Source organism: Carassius gibelio, chromosome B9 (genome assembly GCF_023724105.1).
Source record: "Carassius gibelio isolate Cgi1373 ecotype wild population from Czech Republic chromosome B9, carGib1.2-hapl.c, whole genome shotgun sequence".
Taxonomy (NCBI): Eukaryota; Metazoa; Chordata; class Actinopteri; order Cypriniformes; family Cyprinidae; genus Carassius; species Carassius gibelio.
Window position 1 is genome coordinate 27,232,100 of NC_068404.1, and position 22,468 is coordinate 27,254,567.

At 35.3% G+C, this 22,468-nt stretch overlaps 1 protein-coding gene across 9 annotated transcripts in view; it reads left to right on the forward strand.

Annotated features, from left to right (window-relative positions):
* Positions 1–22,468, forward strand: part of LOC127965224 (cordon-bleu protein-like 1) — a 52,520-nt gene that overhangs the window by 15,666 nt on the left and 14,386 nt on the right. For 7 of the 9 annotated variants that reach the window (XM_052565912.1, XM_052565914.1, XM_052565915.1 and 4 more), the window contains 3 exons: positions 14,362–14,553; positions 19,988–20,195; positions 22,217–22,442. In XM_052565912.1, the coding sequence (XP_052421872.1) occupies positions 14,362–14,553; positions 19,988–20,195; positions 22,217–22,442 (626 nt within the window). Of the gene's footprint in view, positions 1–6,375; positions 6,634–14,361; positions 14,554–19,987; positions 20,196–22,216; positions 22,443–22,468 lie in introns of those variants that run through there. The other 2 variants (XM_052565918.1, XM_052565919.1) reach the window with 2 other exon arrangements.

The window sequence follows — 22,468 nt, forward strand, 5'->3', positions numbered from 1 at the left end:
TTGCAATAAGATTATTTCACTTTTTTTATTTAATTACATTTTGTATTTACATATCGTGCATGATTACTTGCTTAGTTGCATTATTATTTTCATAAAGATTATTTATTTTTTATTTATTTTAAGATAATTTTTTTTTACCTTTCATTATTTGCTTTTATTTTTGCATTAAATTATTTTTTATTTTATTTTTTTCATTTAAAATTATTTACATTTTTGTATTTATATGATCATTTGCATAGTTGCATTATTAATTTCATTAAGATTATTTATTTTTATTTCATTTACTTATTTGCTTACTAAGCATGATTATTTGCTTAGTTACATAATTTATTTAGCTAGTGATTTTTTTTATTTTTTTTGGCTGATTTTCATGCAATGGTTAAAATTATTTAAATACATAGTGAATTAAATTAGGCTAATAGTGACAATCAGAATGAGCTTTATTGCCAGGGTATACACATTTGTTTTAGTGACAGAAGCTCAACCATGCGACAGAATGACTGTGACGACAAGAAACCGATAATAATAATATACAAATAGGCAAAAGCAATATACAAAATGCACAATATTGTATGTTAGGTGCAATTTTGAAATGTAAATTATGTGTGTTAAATAAATATATAGTAGGGTTGTGTGTTTCACGTTTATTGTCAAGTGTTCATGAGATGAAGTGGATAAGCACAGTTCTTGGAAAGTAGGGAGGGTTGCGTAATATAAAAAAGTATCATGTAAAAAAGTATAAAAAATACTGATATAATATTGCATTAGTAAATAATATGATTTTCTGTCTTACGGTAACATTTTGCATAACCGCAATAGAACCAAAACTCAAATTACTGAAAACTGAATTCTATTCCAGTGGATATTTCTACCAGGTTCAACCAGTCCATCGCCCACCCCATGTCCATTGTCGATGGCTTAATTACAATGCGAGTGATTTAGTTTAAACGGTGTAGACGTGGTGTCAGTCTGTGTACAAGAGAGAACCGTTTGTTTGCTTGAAATAATAGGGCATGCAAAGAGGAAGTGATTCACATACAGAGTCACTGTGTTATTTTCTTCCCTCTCCTTCCCCCAATCTCATCTCTCTTTCTCTATCTTCCCATCCCACAATGCTTTGGGAGTAATGGCCTTTTCCAGGCCTTCTCTAAACTGCTTTTGTTTACTGTGAGCGACCTCTAACCATATTACCAGCTGTGGCTCTGGATCTGTGTTTTGAATATGCCCGTCAAACAACTATCTATGATTGAACTTCCTTTACATCACATAATGGCCACATTTAACTCGATATCCCAGGGCATGCATGAATTGATCAAATGCATACCTTTAATGCAATCAGGGTCGAATTCACCCTTCCACAAAAAAAGCTATTAAATCAGAAAAAGTCTAAATTTGAAAAAGTCATGGCATAAAATTTGCATGCACTGCAAAAAATTTAAAATAAATAAAAATTGTGTTGTAATCCATTGATGTATTGTTATCCATTCAATTAAATTCAGCTTGGACTTAAACTTACCTTCATAAAACCTGCAGAAACCCTGTGCAATGCAAGTTGCTTTAAATAAAAATCATCTGTCAAATGCATAAATGCGATTTGCTTAATCTCTGCATTTAATCTCATTTAGGAGAAACAATTGCGATTATTAAAGGGACCTCACTGGTGGTTTGTCTTTCCAGCAGCCTCAACTTTGCAAGCGTAACCCACATAATGCTTTCGTTCATGGTCATCACACCTTTTCAGCAGATCTGCAGGGAGAAGCTGTCAGCGGTGAGCATTTTTAGCATTCCCTCTGTTTTTATAAGGGCAAAGGAAAACTGGCAAGATCGACATCTCACTCCGACGAGTGTTGGAAAGCCATTAAAAAAGAGAAAGAAAACCTCTCTCGTGGTCGTGGCCCCAGCCGGTCCTCCTCATTGTGAGTGTGAGGAAACTGCAAAATCACAGCAAACTGTGATCTGAGGGTCAGTGGCTCTTCCTGCCTTTCTGATGCGCCGCTTCAATGGAGCATGCTGAATAAACGTTTCCACCGGCCAAACAATGATTGTGACTTCAGAAAGCTCTGTAAACTTTGACAGGATGCAGTTGTTTTCGGCAGACTCAGGATTATGGATCAGGTTTGAGCATGCATGTGCTGCGTGACTGAGGCAGTAATCTCTGAAAGCATATGATTGGAATTTTTGGGGCCTCACCCTTTGTCCACTTTCCATAACTGATTATTTCAGGCAGTAGGGCACTTTTAAACTCCCTGCTTTTAAGTTCCGTCCTGCTGAGTTAAAAGTCAACTTTGATGAAGCACAATGAAGTATTTCTGTCTCTTGTTTTATTTTTTGGACACTGAGACGTGGCCCAAGTCACTGATAAATGTATGTAGCGTAGATGGAGATCACTTGTAGTATTATTATTATTATTATTATTATTATTATTATTATTACTAAAAAAAAGTCATATAGGATAATGATAATGTATAATTTTTACATAAAATAAGTCATAATTTAGAAATAAAAGGACATTTTTCTACCCAGATTTTAGCCATTTAATTTGAACTATCTTAGAGGGGGCGTGGCTACCGAGACTTCAATGGAAACGCCCACTGCTATGATTGGCTGACATCTTTGCATATGAAATAAGTTTTGAATGTGGAGCTCTATGAAAAACTCTCATTACGTTTGTACTATTGCATGTAACATAAAACCTAAGTAATAAAATAAAATAAAACTAAGACCAATAAAGCCTGTTTTCAAATGAGGGAAATAAATTTTACCTGAAATAAAATAAAATATAAAGACTTTGTTTGTTCCTTTGTTTTGCTTTAATAAAAAAAAAGAAAAAAATTTACTTAATGTAATAAAATCTAAATAGGAAATATAATAAAAATAAAAATATTGGATCTCAGTGATACTTAAATAAGGCTGATAAGTGCTATACTTTTATATTTATATATATTTTTTTATATTTTCCCAAATTAAATGTATTAAATAAAAATCCCATCAATATTTACTATATTTTATTTATTTATTTTTTTTATTTTATTTTTAAGGACTCTACTTTTAAGGACCCCTCCCCCATTTTTCAAGTCTTCTGAAGTCATATGCTAGCTTTGTGTGAAAAGGGTTAATTTGCCTAAAAACAACATTTCTGTCATCATTTGCTATTTTATTCCAAACCTGCATGAGCGATTTTCTTCTGTGGTAGAAACTGCCTCAGTGTTTTTTGTTCATACAGTTAAAGTCAGTAGGGGCCAATGTTGTTCTTCAAAATATTGTTGTGATCGCAGAAGAAAGCAAGTCATACAGGTTTGGAGTGACATGAAGGTGAGAAAATGATGACACCGTTTTAATGCTGCCGCTTTCAGTTATTATGCATTGAGAACTGACATCAAAAAAAGTCTGTTGGCATATTAGATATTTTTTTTTTAAACATGTAGTTGGATATTTAATTGTGCATGCTCATTTTTCCATATTTTTACATTTAAGTGTTCTTTGCTGTCATCTAATTGTCACTTAAAATTAAAACATTAAGAATGTATTTAGCACTAACAATGTTAAATGTAATATTTAGCAAATCTAAATATGAATGCATTTTTCATACTGATGTGATTCCTAATTTCAGTTTGTTCTCTTTTACCTTTTATTTATGCAAAGTATAGTATTTTAATATCTGTTTTCATCCATAAAATAGAAAAAAAAGAGATTAAATGGGTTAACTAAATAACTATAGTTAATATTAAATATTTTAAAAGTCTATTTTAACGAGATTTCACAACTTGATGCAAAGATTTAAAGTAAATAACAACCTACAGTAATTTCTGTTCAGAACAAAAACTAAACATTATTTTAAAGAGGACTTGAACTGTAGTGGATTAGCTGAATGGACTACAGTTATGGTACTTTAAAGGTGTTTTTCTGTCAACTAAGTCAATCAATAGTGTAGAGGCTATCTGTTTGGATGACCAATGACAGACCAGACTAGTGGTGGAGAAATGACAGACTTCACCTTTAAACCTGAGGTTAGCGACTCCCCTTTAGGCTTCGATAAGTTGCAACAGCTTTTCTCCATCGCATAACCACAACTGTGTTTGTGAAAGCCACTTTGGAGCTGAAAACTGACAGCCGGGCTGACACCGAATTGTTTGGAGTATGGTGCCAGTTTATCTCATGAAGTGAAATCTGGAGATTTAGTGAAACAGTCTGCTGCTTCCTACGCAACAGTCTGGTTTGGCGTCACTGCAAGCTTCTGTTTGCGAATGAGTCTCATGATAAAGAGATGAATCCGGTAGACAGACCACATGAAGCACAGCTGTGTGTTGGGAGAAGATGATTCGCTTCTCATTGTTACGCCTTTTGTGAGTCTGTCAGGAGTGACGCTCTTCATCTGGACACTTCGTGGAGTCCCTGCACCTGATGAAATGCAGATTCATTGGCAGAGCTCTCCATCCGAAACTCCCACTCTTGCTTCACTCACATCTGAGAATTAGAGGCCCACGAACTCATTACAAAATTGTTGCAAAAGCATGTTTGTGGTGTCATGACATGAGTTGAAATGATTCAGAAAGTCTAATAAAAGGCAGTTTTTTTGCAGATCTTCATTGCATCATAATTCCCGGAAAAGGTCACGTGTTTTCTCTGCAGTATGAAGAACCGATGCTCAATCAATCATTTTCATTCGTCCGCCGATTGAATCGGCTATTATCGGCTCGGAGCGTGTTGAAGCTGATGTGGGGTCTCGTGGGGATCACATAATTAGGTCCATCTTTCAAGGAAAAGCTCAGATAATAAGGAGATCACAGGCGATGGAAAAGAGCAGTGTTGTTGTTCTTCTAGCAGGTTTAATTGAACCTCTGGGCCCTGACATGCCTGAGCAAGAATGTGAGCAAATAATTGTGTATTATGTTGCTGCTCTTGTTGTAGTTGCACAAGCGATCACTGGGTCTGTTTTAAACAGATGAAAGGTGCCTTACATCGGACTTACTAAGTGAAATTACTTGAGACACTGCAATGAATATAGGCAACAGGTGATGGAGTTATGCTATTGGATTTCTACATTTAAGAAAAAATACATTTGAAATTACAGATTACGCCTTAAAAAAAAAATAATAATAATAATAATATTTAATGATAATTATTCTTTAATGTTTCTTTAATATTATTCTTTAATATTATAATTAATTATAATCTTTAATATTTCTTTAATATTATTCTTTAATATTATAATTAATTATAATCTTTAATATTTCTTTAATATTATTCTTTAATACTTATCCATTTCTTTAAATAACAACCATATTTATACTAATATATGTATATTATATACATATATTAGTATAAATATGGTTGTTATTTAAAGAAATGGATAAGTAACATCAATTTTACATTAATATTTTGTGCATACATATATGAACTATATTTAAGAAATTAGACATTTAAATGTTTTTATATTTATACATATTGCAATATATACATAATATTAAAGAATAATTATCATAAAATATTATGTATGTTGTATGTTAAAATAATAATAATATATAATTTTAACTTTAGGCTTATATATGCTTGTATAAAATAAAATATAAAATACCTATAAAAAGGTATAAAATAAAAAAATAAATTAAGTGTTTTGCTATATAAAAAAAAAAAAAAAAAAAAAAAAAAAAAAATATATATATATATATATATATATATATATATATATATATATTATGTGTGTGTGTATGTATATATTTTTCTCTCTGAAATCTTTAAATATTTGTGTATACATAGGTACAATAATAGAAATATTTAAAGATTTCAAGAAGAAAAATAATCTAATTGTATTACACATATATACGCACATGCATACAAGCTTTATTGTTTAGTTTATTTCATTGCATTGCAGTAAAATATAAATCTTTTTTTTTTTTTTTTTTTGCCGAATAGATTTTTGAAAAACTAATTTGCAGACTTGTAACTGGTACACAGTGAAACCTTTTTTTATTTGATGATGGATAGGAATGAGTAAGGTCAGTTTTGAGGGTGTGAAAAACGTTGAATCATTTTTAAATTAACTGGAAATGCAGCAAACTGGGACCCGCCTTTCAGAAATGATCATTAATTCTCTAATAAATGCTCACATCTGCAACTAACGTCCTATCCTTAACTTTTTTTTTCTCCTTCTCACGACTCTTTTAAAAAGCTTGTGCTTTACTACTATTTCCATTGGGATCAGCATGTTCTGGTGTGTGTGTGCTTGCATCATGGTTTGATAAAATAGCAAAGCAAACAGCTGAAAGCGATAAGACTTGATTGCATTAGTGTAACTCTATCAAAGTTTCATCAGTCTCTGAATGCCCAAAGCCAAGCTGTTCTACCAACCAGCCCTTAAGTTCACACAAAGCTGATTACACATCTGTGGCCATGATCAACAGCTCGCATTCACTTCAACACACATTCACACACACGCCTTCATCGCAGGGGTTTCTCTGACAGTCCCACGGAGAGTCTGTGATGTCATCAGATGGGCGTGGCCTTAAGGTAGGCCTGCCACTTTTGGGTAGAAACTCTCTTTAGTCGTGTCTTACTCGTTCTCTGAGTGACTGTGTGGCTCAATGGGACATGTGAGGTGTCTACAAAGAGGAATTTCACACCGCAGCGCAGGAGGTAAGAAACAATCTGGGTTTGATTGAATGAATGTCTTTGTCTTGTACCTGTAGGGCAGGTAACTAATGCAAAGCCTCTTGTTGGTGCATGTTCGTATCACTTGGCGCACAATGTGTTAGTTTATTCTGCCTAGGTTGCGAAACCAGTCACACGACCATTCGTTTGTTTTATTTAATCTTGAAAATAAGTAACTGTGCTTGTATATCAGTGAGTGCTGTTGGGTTGCAACTAGGAGTGTTTGTCTGAAGTTAAACAGCATTGTTCCTAAAATATCCCGGGTGGAGTGCGTTACGGAGCAGGAAGGTGCCTTTTGGATATTGTTCAGCCCTTCAAACCCACCTTTCCCCTAAAGGCCAATACTGGAAGGAGCCGGTCACCTACACAATGCCTTGAATAAGATGAAATCTCCGCTCGATTGTTCCAGATTATCCCTGTGGAAACACTTTCCCAACAACCGTTAGCTTAGGAAAATGAAATTCCACGCAGCGCTGCAACTGTCGCTCCTCGCATGGCAGCTGCAATAATGCGCGCCGGAATGCGTGGAATTTGTCGATCCCTCCCTGAACAACTTCTAGATGTTGTTGTTTCCCAGTGCATTGTGTGTAGTGAAGATTTCTGGTGAGCCCAGATAGCCATACTCTCTCTCTCTCTGAATGCTTTAATAACGCACGTGGTCTTTGCTGAGTAAGTCATGTAAACATTAATTAGGCAACGGTAGCCACCCACAGAACCACACAGCCTTTAATAACGCGGATGGAAATGGCCTGGTTAGCCCGTAATATTCACATAGAGCTCATTGCCTCAGTTTTGAAAGGTAGGAAGGTGTAAACCTGTGAAGGTGAAATTCTCTCTCTCTCACCTGATGAGTAGTTTACAGTGATTAAAGGGCTACAGTAAATGATGTAATTAATGCTTATCTCAGGTTTAAATGGGTGTTAATGACATTAATGTTTAAGTGAGTTAGGGTTGGGTTATTTATTAGGCTGCATTTATGATCAAACGTACAGTGAAAACAGTACAATTGTGAAATATTATTTCATTTTCAAATAACTTTTTTCAGTTACATTTACATACATTACATTTCTTAATTTAGCTGACGCGTTTATCCAAAGCGACTTACAAATGAGGACAGTGGAAGCAATCAAAAACAACAAAAAGAGCAATGATATATATAAGTGCTATAACAAGTCTCAGTTAGGTTAACACAGTACACGTAGCATGGGATTTTAACTAATATCATAAATAAAAAGAAAACAGAATAGAGCAAGCTTGTGTTAGAGGTCTTATATAAACATATACACACACACACACACACACACACACACACACATAATTGCACAATAAATTAAAACAAAATAGAATACAAAAAGATTAGAAAGGTATATATATATATATATTTTTTAAAGAATAGAATTAGAATAGTAAGTGTTAAAGTTAGAGGGTCAAATAAAGATGGAAGAGATGTGTTTTAAGCCGATTCTTGAAGATGGCTAAGGACTCAGCTGCTCGGATTGAGTTGGGGAGGTCATTCCTCCAGAAGGGAACATTTAATTTAAAAGTCCGTAAAAGTGACTTTGTGTTTCTTTGGGATGGCACAATCAAGCGATGTTCACTTGCAGAACGCAAGCTTCTAGAGGCACATAAGTCTGAAGTAACGAATTTAGGTAAAATGGGTGCAGAGCCAGTGGTAGTTTTGTAGGCAAACATCAATGCCTTGAATTTTATGCGAGTGCAAACTGATAAACAGAGGTGTGACGTGTATTCTTTTTGGCTCATTAAAAAATATATAATTTTTTTTGAATGCAAATAATGAAGGCAGCCATTATTTATAATATAACTATGTTTATATTATTTATATATGTCAGCCTTTCAATGAATTAAGTGTTATTTATGTAAATGCAGTTTTACTACCAAAATAACTAAGAATTTTGTAACATCATTTGTTAAAAAAAGCATATTTTTATAAAAAAATTGAGCAATATGAAATGGCTCTTTCCTAGAGTCCCAGAATTACACAGAAATGTAGTTGCTGTGAATATTTGGTAAACTTTTTTTTTTTTTTTTTTTATCTGTATATTAAATAATTAATATAATTTAGAATTGCATTTAAAAAGCATCCCAGGATGCACCTCGTGATGTTGGTTGATGTTCAGAGTAAGCTATAATCTACACAGAGAAGAAGGTCAAATATAAGTGTTTTCATAATTCCCATTCATTGATTTGGGACAACTGTTTTTTTTTTTTTTTTTTTTTTTTATTACAGTTTGTATTTTTCACAGATCTATTGGTGATTTATTCACATTTTGAAGCCGAGCAGTGGGGGATGTGGTGGTCCGTTCTGGTATTTCAACTATTCTAGAAATGAGTCTCCTGGCCTGAGTTTACTGATGTCTTTGATCTGAGATGGTCTAAATGTTGTTGTGTGTGTGATCCCAGCGTTAGGATCTGTCTTCTGTACGGTAAACGCACGACTGCCTGCTTTGAAGCTTCGCCTTGCTCTTGTTTCGAGGACACAGAAGATAGCAGAAAATTCTGTTCTGATATTTATTTATTTATTTATTTATTTTTAATTTTTTCCACAACAGGTGTTTTGAATATAAGAGAGTTGAGGTGTGATCTGCAGTGTTCACATGTGACCGAATGACTCTGAGTTACACACCGAGACATTGTGGGTTTGGCTTATTAATGAATTAAATTATGTCTGCAAACATTCACTGACACATTAGTCATGTTACTTCACTCTGTTGGCCATTAAATCATTTTCTTTAAATGACATCATGTTCACCCGACTTAATTGAGTACAGTTGCTTTCTCTAGCAGTTTCTAAGGCTGTTCACACTGCGCACACTACAGTATACATACTGTATAAGGTGCTAATAATAAAAATGCCATATAAATATATTAGAAAAATGCATATTAATATTATTATTGCTTGTATTTGCCTTTTGTATGTCACTGAGTGTGTGTATAATACAAATGTAAACATCAACCAACATCACAAGGTGCATCCTGGGATGCTTTTTAAATGCAATTCCAAATTTATTATATTTAATATACAGATTAAAAAAAATAGTTTAGCAAAAATTCACAGCAACTACACTTCTGTGTTCTTCTGGCACTCTAGGAAAGAGCCATTTCGTATTGCTTAAAAAAAAAAAAAAAAAAAAAAAATATATATAAGTATAAATGTTACATAATGTATATAATAGTAGTAATCAGTAAGATTTTTTTTGGTTTGGAAAAATTAATAATTTTTTATTTATAAAGGATGCATTCAATTGATCAAAAGTGGCAGTAAAGACATGCAAAAAAAAAAAAAAACATCAGGAAATCATCGCAATTTCAGATACTTTTTTTTTCTGTCTGTATATAAAACATTTATCAGTTTCCACAAAAATATGAGGCACCCCAGCTGTTTTCAACACTGATAATAAGAAATGGAAAAAAATAGACTTCTTTAAAAAACATCTTACTGACCCCAAACGTTATGCTCTACATGAACTCTTCTTATAAAATACATTTTCTCGATTGAAAATCAACTGGTAATTGGATTTCAAACCAACTACAAGTGTGTATTGGATAAAGCTGATGAGCAGTCAATTTCATGTGATAGATTTATTTTTCTTCATAAAAGAGTAGGATACGGCAAAAGATCGGGTTTTTGCTGCTTGTGTGAGCAACTCGTGTGTTTGTAAGAGCTGTAGTTTATTGGGGAGGTGTGGCTGTGTTTAATGATAGCTGTCTGTGCTGATGATGAATGAGTTTAGATCTGGAGCGTTCCTCTGACAGTCAAGCTCAGACACGCTTGCTGTGTCACTCACCGCTCTGAGATGGTGATAGATCAGGGTCAAAATGTCTCACTGGAATCAGCCTCTCATATCTAGTCATATCTAGACCCAAACAACTACTGTGCTTATAACGCTTCCCACAAAGTTAAAACATCCATCATTCACAAACTTCCACACAATCTGTTTATTAAACTTTTGACCTATTTGCTAATGCTTTCAGCTTCAAAACGGTGTTTAAAAACACGTTGTACCATGCCTTTCCACGGATATTGTCAACAGGTCAGCTTTTGTGTTTGCAGCCAGTTGCATGCTTGCAATGCTCTCATGTCAACAAAATAAGTCAAACAATGCTTCTGTGAAACTCTTTCTCATTCAGATTCAGCTGACAGCAAAACTGCCGCCACGTGTGTGCCTTTCATGTCTCTTTATGTACAGATTGACTAGAATACATGCATCACATATCTGGAATATTCAGACTTGAGAAGGTATTTAGAAAGGTAAGATGAGGATTGGTTTTAGTTCAGGGATTTATATTGAGCATGAAGTGTACAAAGGTAATATTAGATGTTGCCATGAATTGCACAGACGCAACATTATGCAAAATTGAATGTTATAGCACCTAATTGTCTCACAAACTGCATTTTAGTAGTTTTATGCTCTGCAGCTAGTAATTCACTGCAATCATGTTTACACTCACTGCATGTGAACCCATAATTAATGTCATTCAAGTCCAGTTTACTTTTGTGGGGTTTTATTTTGTTTTATTTAATGATGAAGGCATCCCACCAGCAATGTTGACATCTTTTTAATTTAAATAATTTCTTCCAAGTAATATATGAATGTTCTGTGTGCCAAATTGAGGTCGATTGATCACGTACCATTGATCAATTTAGATTTTCTTCTTCACGATTTGTCAATTTTATTGCAAAGCAGCTTTACAGAAAGTCTTGCTAATGTATACACAGTATTTTGATATCTTCATGCCTTGTAGTCGTATTTATCAGATTAGACCAGTGCGATTTAATATTGTATACATTTATTTAAGGAATATAAACAATCATGCTGTTGAAATTATTTGTATGTATCTGTGCAATAATATACTTCACATTTGTGACCCTGAAGCTTTTAACCAAAAATACATTGTGTGGGTCAACGTTATAGAGTCAAAAATCATTAGGATAATAAGTAAAGATCATGTTCCTAGAAGATATTTTGTAAATTTCCTACCATAAATATATGAAAACGTTATTTTTGATTAGTAATATGCATAGCTAATAACTGTATTTGGATAATTTTATAGCTGATTTTTCTACATTTTCTTTTAATCTTTTTATTTATTTATTTATTGCACCCTCAGATTCCAGATTTTCAAATAGTTTTATCTTGACCAGATATTGTCAGATCATAACAAACCATACATCAATAGAAATCTAATTTATTCAGCTTTCAGATGATGTCTACATCTCAATTTTGAAACCATTTAGATTATTCATTGCAGGATTCAGGATGGTTTGATAAAGCTGTTATGGTTATAGGGCAGACAGTTTGAAACCTTTAAATATCAGCGTTGTGCATGCAGTGTCTGGGGCGATATTTGCGCAGGTGTCTGCGTGTGAGTTTACAGACAGATTTGCTGTTGAAGTGATCCCATTAAAGTCCTATTTTTTTTTCTTGTATGGTGTGCAATGTCGCGTTGTGTTTTTTTTTTTTTTTTTTTTTTTTTTTTTTTTTTTTTTTTTTTGATCACAGATAGCATAGATAAATTCAATTAATCTTATAAAACTGATTCTATTCTAACTCTTATTGCTTGAAGCTCCGCACCTTTAAAGAGAAACATTTTGCCATTTATACTACAAATAAATCTTTAGGTGTAGGTTGATGTGCACTTTGGTTGACACTAATGGGACGTTAGCTATTTGAAACGTCTGTTTTGAAAGTCATGAGTGTGTCTCCTTACCATGTCAGAAAGCCCTGTGTTTACTTTGGCCTGCCGTAGCCACTTCAAACATAACACGCTATGCTAATGCACACATTTCAGGGGCTTTCCCAACTTCCTGCCTAATGTTTATGCTCTGCTCCTCGGGCCTGGACTATTCCCGACCATCCTTAGGGAATCTTGTATGGCAAATAAAAAAACCAGGTAATTGATATAAAATATTATCTGCTACTGAGAGACATTCGTGGACTCTGTTAGTACTTCAGCAGATGGTTGCTTGGGATTTATTGTGTCTTTGATGCCCACTGCTAAATACACAGATGTTTTGCTGAACAGAATTTTCAGTCATTCTATCGTCTCTCTGGAGTCGTCATATTTGGATTAATTTGACATTCAAACAAACCTTTCAGCTTCATATGGTATAAACGGCCTGATTTGTTCAATGCCCTGTAACCTATAAATGACCACATTGAGCAACAACGTTTTTGGACAGCGTTGTGTAGTGCTAGCCTAAAAACCTAATAAGAGTTAAAGAGATCATAGGAATCAACTGTTCCTTGATCATTTCCTCCCAGTCCTAAAAGGAGTCAATCAAAATTAAACTGCAAAAAAAAAAAAAAAAAGGGGGTACCTTTTAAAATGTACTTTATTTACCCCTATAAAAAGATTCAAAGTAGTGCCTTAAGTAAACGCTCAAGGAGAAATGTAGCATCACATCACTTGTTCACCACTGGATGCTCTACAGTGAATGGGTGCCGCCAGAATGAGATTCCAAACAGCTGATAAAAACAATATAATCCACAAGACTTCAGTCCATCAAATCTGCTCTGATGAAGAAACAAACTGATCTGCATATTGGATGGAAAAACTTGTATCGTTTTAATTTTTGAGTGAGATACTCCTTTTAAGGATGCATATTGTTAAATCAGAAGTAGATACTGTATAACGTTGTAATTTTAAGGGTACTGCCCTAGTTATAAGCTGTTGTACCCTTAAAGATAACATTTTTCACATTTGTGTATGGGCTGTTGTTAAAGGATGGTGTTAAACTATTGGATGTGGCTGCATTGTTATTTCACATGCAAAGAGGGTTTTTACATGGAAGTCTTAAAGTCACAGTAGCTAAAATCAGCTTGTTCAAAAACATGGAATGTACTGTATGCAATTACATGCATGCCAATGCACACTGGTATTGCATTGCGTTCCTAAATGTGTCAGACCGCAAATAATAATGCAGTACAAGTCACTGTTGCACTTGTGGTATTGTGTCATATAGCATGCATTAATGCACTACAATCTTGATTCAACGGTCCGTATTCTCTAAATTCAGTGTGTTCAACAGGACTGTGTTTTTTGCTACTGTATATTGGCTGAACATAAGCTTAAGTTGTGCACAATGTTTCTGGCTCATGGATCAGACATAGTGTCCAGTGTCTTGTGACTTGTGTGTAAAGTGCATCCGAAGCCCTCTTATTAAATAGCTGCTTATTTGAGTGGAGAAGAATGAATTTCTTTCAAGAATCATCATGCAACGTTTTCAGTGCAATTACAGCATTTCCCTGAAAACTAAAGCTGCTCGTTTTTGTTTTCAGTTAAAATTGTTAAAGCAAACTGCTGTTCTGATGCAAATAATACAGTGTGAAAACAGATCTGTGCAGCAGGAGGATGCAACTGAACTCTGGTTCAAACCAAGCGATCAAAATGAGTGTAAACAGACCGATGATTTATGGTAGTCTGTTCTAGAGCAGATGTTTGAGTACAGCAGGTGAGATTGAGTAACCGAGTATGTGTAAAGTCATGTCTGATCACTCGTCTGCTGTCTTTATGGATCCCCCAAGCAGCTATTTTCGACATTCGCTAACAGGCATACAAGCAAAGCTAGTGTGTACTTGAATGGGGAAAGAAATCCTGTTTGTCAAGATTCAATTTGATCAACATCAACATTATTTCAAAGTTAACTCTTAATATTTACATTGATTGAGATGTTTTGTCCTTGTTTAACAGGAGATCATCGAAAAACAAAGCAGCTCCTCCACCTCCTGTCCTGAAAGGTCTGCATGCTCCACTGCTGAGTCACAAGCTCCCAGTTTGCCCTCACCCTGCCATGGAGCAGAAGGAGAACCTGCTGGAGCAGGACCTGACTCTCACCGTGGTCCTTCCAGAAGGGCTGGAGAAGACCACGGTCATCCACGGCAGGTGAGGGGTCTGGTGGGGGTGTTTTATGTAGAGGTTTCCACTGGGGACAATACCTGGTACTTTTTTTTTAGTACAACCTCGGTTGAGGTTCTAAGTGAACCATACCATTACCAAAACATGATTTGTAAACTCTGCTGATCACTGATTGGCCGGACAGAATTGTCACTACATGTGAATAATCCCGCCCACTTTTACACAATACTAAACTACAGTGGAAATGCAAACCGTTCCGAGCTGAGCCGAGTCATACCATGCATGTTTGAAGAGAAATGAGGTCAAAGCAATATAACTTTGTAGTTGTGGTTCCTGTGGGTCTTAATTATTATTTTTTTAACACCGTAAATTCATAAATAACTAGTACAAAAATTTTCCCATGCATTTTAAGTAGATTCAAGCTACTCTCTCCTCATTCTAACTGATCAGTTTATTTTGATGTTATTTAAACACTGTTTAGATTTATTCGTTTTTGTTTTTTATTTTAGATTATTAAAATTGTTATTAGAAACTACGATATTTTAGTAGCTATCAAATCGATTAATTGCAATTAATCACTTCCAAAATAAGTTTGTTTATGTAATATATTAGAGTTGTCAGAAGTACCAACTTCAGTTCCAGTCGGTTTCTGATTGGCCACTGTGTTCATGCACTCAACAGATAATGACTGTGATTGGCTACAGTTATCATTGCTTCACGCTCTTTAATTTCTTACACATGAGCATTTATAAATACTTTGTTAATATACAGTACATGGTACTCACACACACATTATTTAAACACAACCTTTTATTTTGGACAGGATTAATCAACTTGTCAGCCCTAATTGAAATGTTTCTGTTTGACTTTTATTTTTATTTCAGGTTTAGCTTCAAGTGATTTTAGTACTTCAACTACAACTTTTTTTGTTAATTGACATGGCAACAAAGTTTTTTTTTTTATCTAATATTTTAATTTAACTTATTTTAACTTTTTTTTTTTTTTTTTTTTTTTTTTTTTAGTTTATCAACAACAACACTGTCACTTATTAGCAGCACATTTTCAAAAGATTGAATTTATAATTTGTAAATATTTTAGACTGATAGCATTGAAAACCGATCCGAATATTCAGATGTGCTTGAGGAATTTGTTGGCTAATCTTTAGACACAACCCTTGACATTTTGTGGCTTTTGCAGAACTTTTTTATTAGGACACAATGCCAAAAAAACACTGTTGCTATATTAACATTGTGTGTGCCTAAACAAGCGACCGTTGCTTACAAATCCTCTCTTCTGATCTTACAAAACTAGTTCTTTACTTTTTCAAATAGCACTGTTCAGAAAGTTTATGATGTAATCCTGTTGCCTTAAAACTATTTTGAACATGGTGCTTGTCTGACAGAACAGAATAAACAACCATTTGAGCATGAGTGCATAAAAACACTGGTTTACTCGCAGCTGTTCATATCTTTAGTCCTAACAATCTGAAAGATTATGGAATTCTCCGTTTTACAGAACTTCATATTTAACGACTTTTCTTCACTTCTGCATGGAAGGTGTTGGTCTCTGAGCTGAGCTGTATGTGAGATCATGAAGCTGTTCTGAAACGAATGGGATGATTGCTGCGGTGAGTCAGCTGGGTGGGGCGGTGTGTTTCTCAATGATCCTGCAACAAATCAGGCCTGCTTTGGGTTCAAGGAATGAGATGACGTTACAGGAATCCGGCATCTCTGTACACTGTTTGTGATTATCGTTGAACATTTTGATCGATTTCAACAGTGGGATCATTTGCTCAATGCCCTGCTGTACTCTCTGTACCAGGCTTAGTGTCGGGCGTTTTCTGTCCTCAACACTTCATCTCACTTCATCTAAACTGTTAAAGGTGTGCCAGAAAGACCTTTTTGAAGTGGGATTCATTTTAATGATCGGCCAAATACCATTACAGTACTTCATATTTTAATCCAGTTCTGCATTACCTCCTTGCAATAATTGCAAAATATAAATTAAAGCGATTAAGTGCATCATCTGGGCAGATAAGGGCGGTTTTATGATACCCTCCCATGCTCCTTTAACCACACCCCAGTGGTTTGGGGATGAGGTTGGCTGCTCCCTATTTGGTAACACCAGGGCAGGCCTAAATCATATCCTTTCAGGATGCAAGGTTGCATTGACAGGTTCAGGTGGTGGCATGACCAAGTCCTGGCCAAGCTGGCTGAATCCTAGAGAGGAGTAGGGTAGCAGCAAACCACATGCCCGAAACTCCAAAGTTGACACTGGGAAAAAGAAACCCCTTCCTCAATCCCGGGAGGGAGTGGCAATTGTTGGTCTTGCCAAGAGAAATAACCACAACTACCCTCCGGCCAGACATTGTCATATGGTCAGCTGAGGTTTAGAGTCTTCGTCATTGAGCTGACTATCCCACGGGAAAAGGAGGCAGGCTGAAATGCTAAGGTTTACCCTGTGGAGGTTGTGATGCCAGGGTTTCATCAGTAGAGCAATGGTGCACGTACTCTGCGAGTCTGGCATGGTGGGGGGCAAACATGAGGCAGAGGAAACCAGCTAGTGCCTGTGTCTCTGGAGGAAGGAGAATGTCTGGGGGCTAACACCACCATCTCTCTCTCTCTCTCTCTCTCTCTCTCTCTCTCTCTCTCTCTCTCTCTCTCTCTCTCTCTCTCTCTCTATATATATATATATATATATATATATATATATATATATATATATATATATATATATATATATATATGTGTATATACAGTACAGACCAAAAGTTTGGACACACCTTCGCATTCATAGAGTTTTCTTTATTTTCATGACTATGAAAATTGTAGATTCACACTGAAGGCATCAAAACTATGAATTAACACATGTGGAATTATATACATAACAAAAAAGTGTGAAACAACTGAAACTATGTCATATTGTAGGTTCTTCAAAGTAGCAACCTTTAGCTTTGATTACTGCTTTACACACTCTTGGCTTTCTCTTGATGAGCTTCAAGAGGTAGTCACCTGAAATGGTCTTCCAACAGTCTTGAAGGAGTTCCCCGAGAGATGCTTAGCACTTGATGCCTTCAGTGTGACTCTACAATTTTCATAGTCATGAAAATAAAGAAAACTGTTTGAATGAGAAGGTGTGTGCAAACTTTTGGTCTGGACCTTTATGAATGCATGCATGTGTGTGTGTGTGTGTGTGTGTGTAACATTATTATATGCGCGTCGTGGCCAGATCACCACTTCAGGTGTGCATTATTTTTCTAATGATTCAACGGCCTGGGGTCAGTTATTCTGCTTATACTATGGTTACCAAACCTCAAGGCATCCAATGATTTATTTAAAGGGATTTTTCCAGTTTTTGTACTTAAATCTCTATTGTGAGTAGGACTTTTTCTTCTGCATCTATTTAATGCCTCTTTTGCTAGTACAAAAATGCTGTTTTAAAGCTGGTAATGGAGGCTTGAGCCGTTGATAGCATTCTAATCCAGTTATTAATGAAGTTATTAGAAAGAGAGCAAGAGTGATTGACACACAGAGAGAGAGAGAGAGAGAGAGAGAGCTGGTGTGAATTAGTGAATTAACATACCTCTGTGCGTCTCTAAACAGCGCTGTTATTACATCGCTAGGGAGAAATGGCATGTGTAGCCTTTAAGTAAAAGGTAAAAAGGCTAACTGATCAAATCATCAGGGCATCGCTGACAACACCTTTATTTGCAAACTGCGTAACCTTTATTACAACTATGTGAAGTGATATGAATTGTAATGCGGTCAGGAGATTTGCCTGGAACTACGTTCGCCGTGCTTTTCCCTGAAAATAATTGCACACCTCAGAAAGTTCGTCAGCCAATCAGATTCAAGGATTCAACGGCCCGTTGAATGTTTGAATCTGATTGGCTGACGAATGTTCTGAGGTGTGCAATTATTTCAGCGCTGCCCTGATAGTAGTATAATTTATTTGTTGTTATTATTATTATTATTATTATTATTACGTCTTTCAGATGAGACGTTAAACCGAGGTCCTTACTCTCTGTGGTCATTTAAAATACCATGGCACTTCTCGTAAAGATGAATCAATCAATTAATTAATTGATGAATACTTCTACTAATAATAATGATGATGATAATAATAATACATTTACTATTATTTATATTATTAGTATTATTATTATTAGTATTAGTAGTAGTAGCAGTAGTAGTAGTAGAAGTGCTAGTAAATAATTTATTATCATTATTATTAATAATATATTATAAAATTGAACAATTTATATTTTAATGGTTTCTACATAATATAATAATATTTATATTTTTAATAGTAGTAGTAGTCGTAGTAGTCTATAAAAATATATGTAATCAAATATTTAATTATTTTATTTGATCTGATCCTAAAAATACTGCATGGTTGTGCTTTGACGATGGGTTGGTAGAGTACAATTTATTTTCCCCCTGCACAATCCTGATCTCAGATTTCAAGATTTCTTTTCAGATTTCTGTCATCACCATTTAATCATCGTTTTATTCTGTTCTTTGATCCTGAACACCTGTAAATGAAACCGGATTTTCCTGTTTTCAACTTTATTGCCCCCTTCATGCTAAAACTGAAACCAAATTCAGTATAGGATTAATAATCAAATTCTTCACCTGCTTTCCTAAATTTGTGCCACCCAAACCCACTGGCCTCCCACTAATCAGGATTAAATGATTGGCTCTGTGTTTCCAAAGCCATCGCAGATGCAATTCAAGAGCAGATGGAAAGCTTTGTGTCATAATCTGTCTCAAAAGGATTTTCCACACTTTCAGTATGCAATGTGTCAAGCGTATAGGTCGTGGTTTCTCTGAAGCCTGTGGGAGCCAATGGATAAGAAACCACTTTGGACATGATCCTTATTGTTCTTTCACACTTCGTGGTTCAAAATGAATGCAATATGAAAGGAAAAGTTCATGCAAAAATTAAAATTGTCAATATTTACGCATTACTTACAGCAAACCAGTCTGCTTTTCCATGGAAAACTAAAGGAATTTTGTTACAGGGAAGAAAGGCGTGCACAGATTCTTCTGAATTTCCCTTTTGTGTTCATACTGTATCAATGCTGTGGTGAACACTTGAGAAACAATCAAGTGAAAGACCGTTGACATGCATTGGAAACCCCTGCAGCAAAACATCATGCATGCAAATCCTAAATGCTTCACAGATAGCAAAGCTTGTGTCGTTAACTTTGACATTTGCAAACTCCCCACAGCAGAGTCACATGTTTCCTGGGGCTGTGACTCAACAAAATATAATGGAAAAGATCTTTCACAGATCAGATGCTTGTTTCCTAATGGAAAAGTACCCCTGATAAAGTCACTTTTGTCATCCGTTTACTCATTTTTGTTGATTTTATTTCTTCTGGCACACACAATGAGATGACAGCAAAGCGCTTGATAGCAACTGATATTCACTTCTTCTGCCTTTTTGTGTTTTTCAGCCAGCCCATGATGGACCTGCTGGTCATGCTTTGTGCAAAATACCACCTGAACCCGTCTGGCCACACCATAGAGCTCGTCACCACCAACAGAAACCATGTGAAGTTCAAACCCAACGCCCTCATCGGAGCGCTAGAGGCTGAGAAGATCCTGCTGAAACCTAAAGGCATGGAGGACAAAAGCAAAAAGACAGGACCCCAGATGCCTGAGGTATTCTCATGTACAGTTCATTTAAATATGAATTCAGCATAGCCAAGTCACATTTACTTATATAGCACTTTATACACCACAGATCTTCACAGTAATAAACGGGAATATATTACAAAATCTAGCTCATCCATCACGAAAAGTTGTCCATCATGAAATCATAAGTGTGCGATCTTGTGTACTGCACATTACAGAAAATACAAGATTAAAATAGTGCATCCAGTACATGCATAGTATATACTTCAGCAGCATTCAAAATATTATTATCATTAAGAAATAAAAATATTTACTGAAAATAGAATATATTGCATAGTACACGTACTATATACAGTACATCAGCACTAGTTATTATTATTATTAGTAGTAGTATTTTAAGAAATAAAAACAGTACACATACTATTTAGTATGGCTGCACGATGTGTCGTTTAAGCATCGATATCGCGATGTACGAATCCACGATAGTCACATTGCAGGATGTGCGATGTAGGCTGTCATAGTTGATCTGTTATTCATTAACTGTACGGGCCAGCTGCTCCCTGGCCCTTGACGAATGTGATTCACAGAGAGCGCACGAGAGAGAGCGTGGGAGAGAGAGAGAGCGCGCGTGAAAGAGAGAGAGCGAGAGAGAGAGAGAGTGCTTTAAACAACGCTGTCTTGCTCTCTCTCCCTCGCGAATTCATTGACTCGATGGTGTCGATGTTTAAATCATTTAAAATGAGAATGTAAATCGACTCACCCCATTTTTGTAGGTAAGAAAAAATTTGATTAGATTTCATATCGCAATATCGCAGACAAATAAAATATCGAAATGTAATTTTTTTCCCAATATCGTGCAGCCCCACTATATAGTTAAGCAATAGTACAAATAATAAGTAGTAAAGTAATTAACTTGCATATTATTTACAGAAAAATACATGTGCACAGTACACATACTATATACTTCAGGAATATTAAAATATAATAATAATAATAATAATTATTATTATTAATATTTATTATTTTAAGAAATGAATAAATATTACCGGATAAATGTATTGTGCACGGCACACGTTAGCATTAGTAAAAATGTATTTTATTAGCGTGTTATTCTGAACTAAAAATGTGTATTTAGAAACCAAATATGATCCATTTGGATGCTGACGTCAAGCTGAAAAGTTTCTGTAAATCTTAGTGTTATGTCATGTTCATGTTTTATCGTTTAGTCATGAGTAAAAGCAGATCTGCTCTTCCACACCCTGTGAGATGAGTCTGAAGTACATCTAGATGACTCTAGATATAAGCAGCGGAGCATGACCGTACCATGCTAACAGTCCACATCATAACGAACAACAGACAATATCACATTACACCAAATATAAAGCATAACTCACATACCAGCTCTGCTTCAAACCCGTCCTGCCATCTACTGTCTACATAGGGCAGCATATGCATATATAATATCTATGTTTTTGTTTGCATAATGCGTGTGTATACTATACCGTTTACATGATGTATATTTCAGTGCTTCCCACAGGTTTGAGATATACTTGCATACTTGCGAGTGCTCCTTGAATGGGACACACATTTTAATGATAATAATAAAATCCATATATTGATTAATATGTGTCAAATAATGGTTTTAGTCTTTACTTCCTGCGGAGAAGCATCCCAGCCAGAAACTACAATAGTTTACGATGAATGAAATGGAAAAATGAAATGCAACTAAATAAAATTAAATACAATGAATTGTGTAATCAAAACACTAATAATGCCCAGAGGAGAAAAAAACAACTTTTAATTATAAACAAGGCCGAAATACACCAGGACTCTTATTTTGAAATGTATATAGTGACACTGTAACATGCAGCACAAAAATGCAAAAATGTTTCTCTGTATATACTTAATATTAATTAATATACATGGACACAAGGTATATTAGGAATATAAGACGGCACAATCAACATAAGCATCTCATGAGTTTTTGAAACCGAACCGCACAAAATCCTTTCTAAAATCCTTTACTTACCTTCTCTTGTCTCTTTCAGGCAACCGTACGATTAGTAATCGACTACAAGAAAACCCAGAAAACCATTCTCAGGGTGAGTCCTCGGGTTCCTCTACGAGAACTGCTTCCGGCGATCTGCGAGAAATGTGAATTTGACCCGCAGACCACGGTTTTATCACGAAACGTCCACTCTGAAGACACTTTGGACCTGAGCGGCTCCCTCAATGATTTTGGCCTGAGGGAAGTGTATGCGAGAGACACCAAAGGTCAGAACCCAGTGTGTGCTTATGCT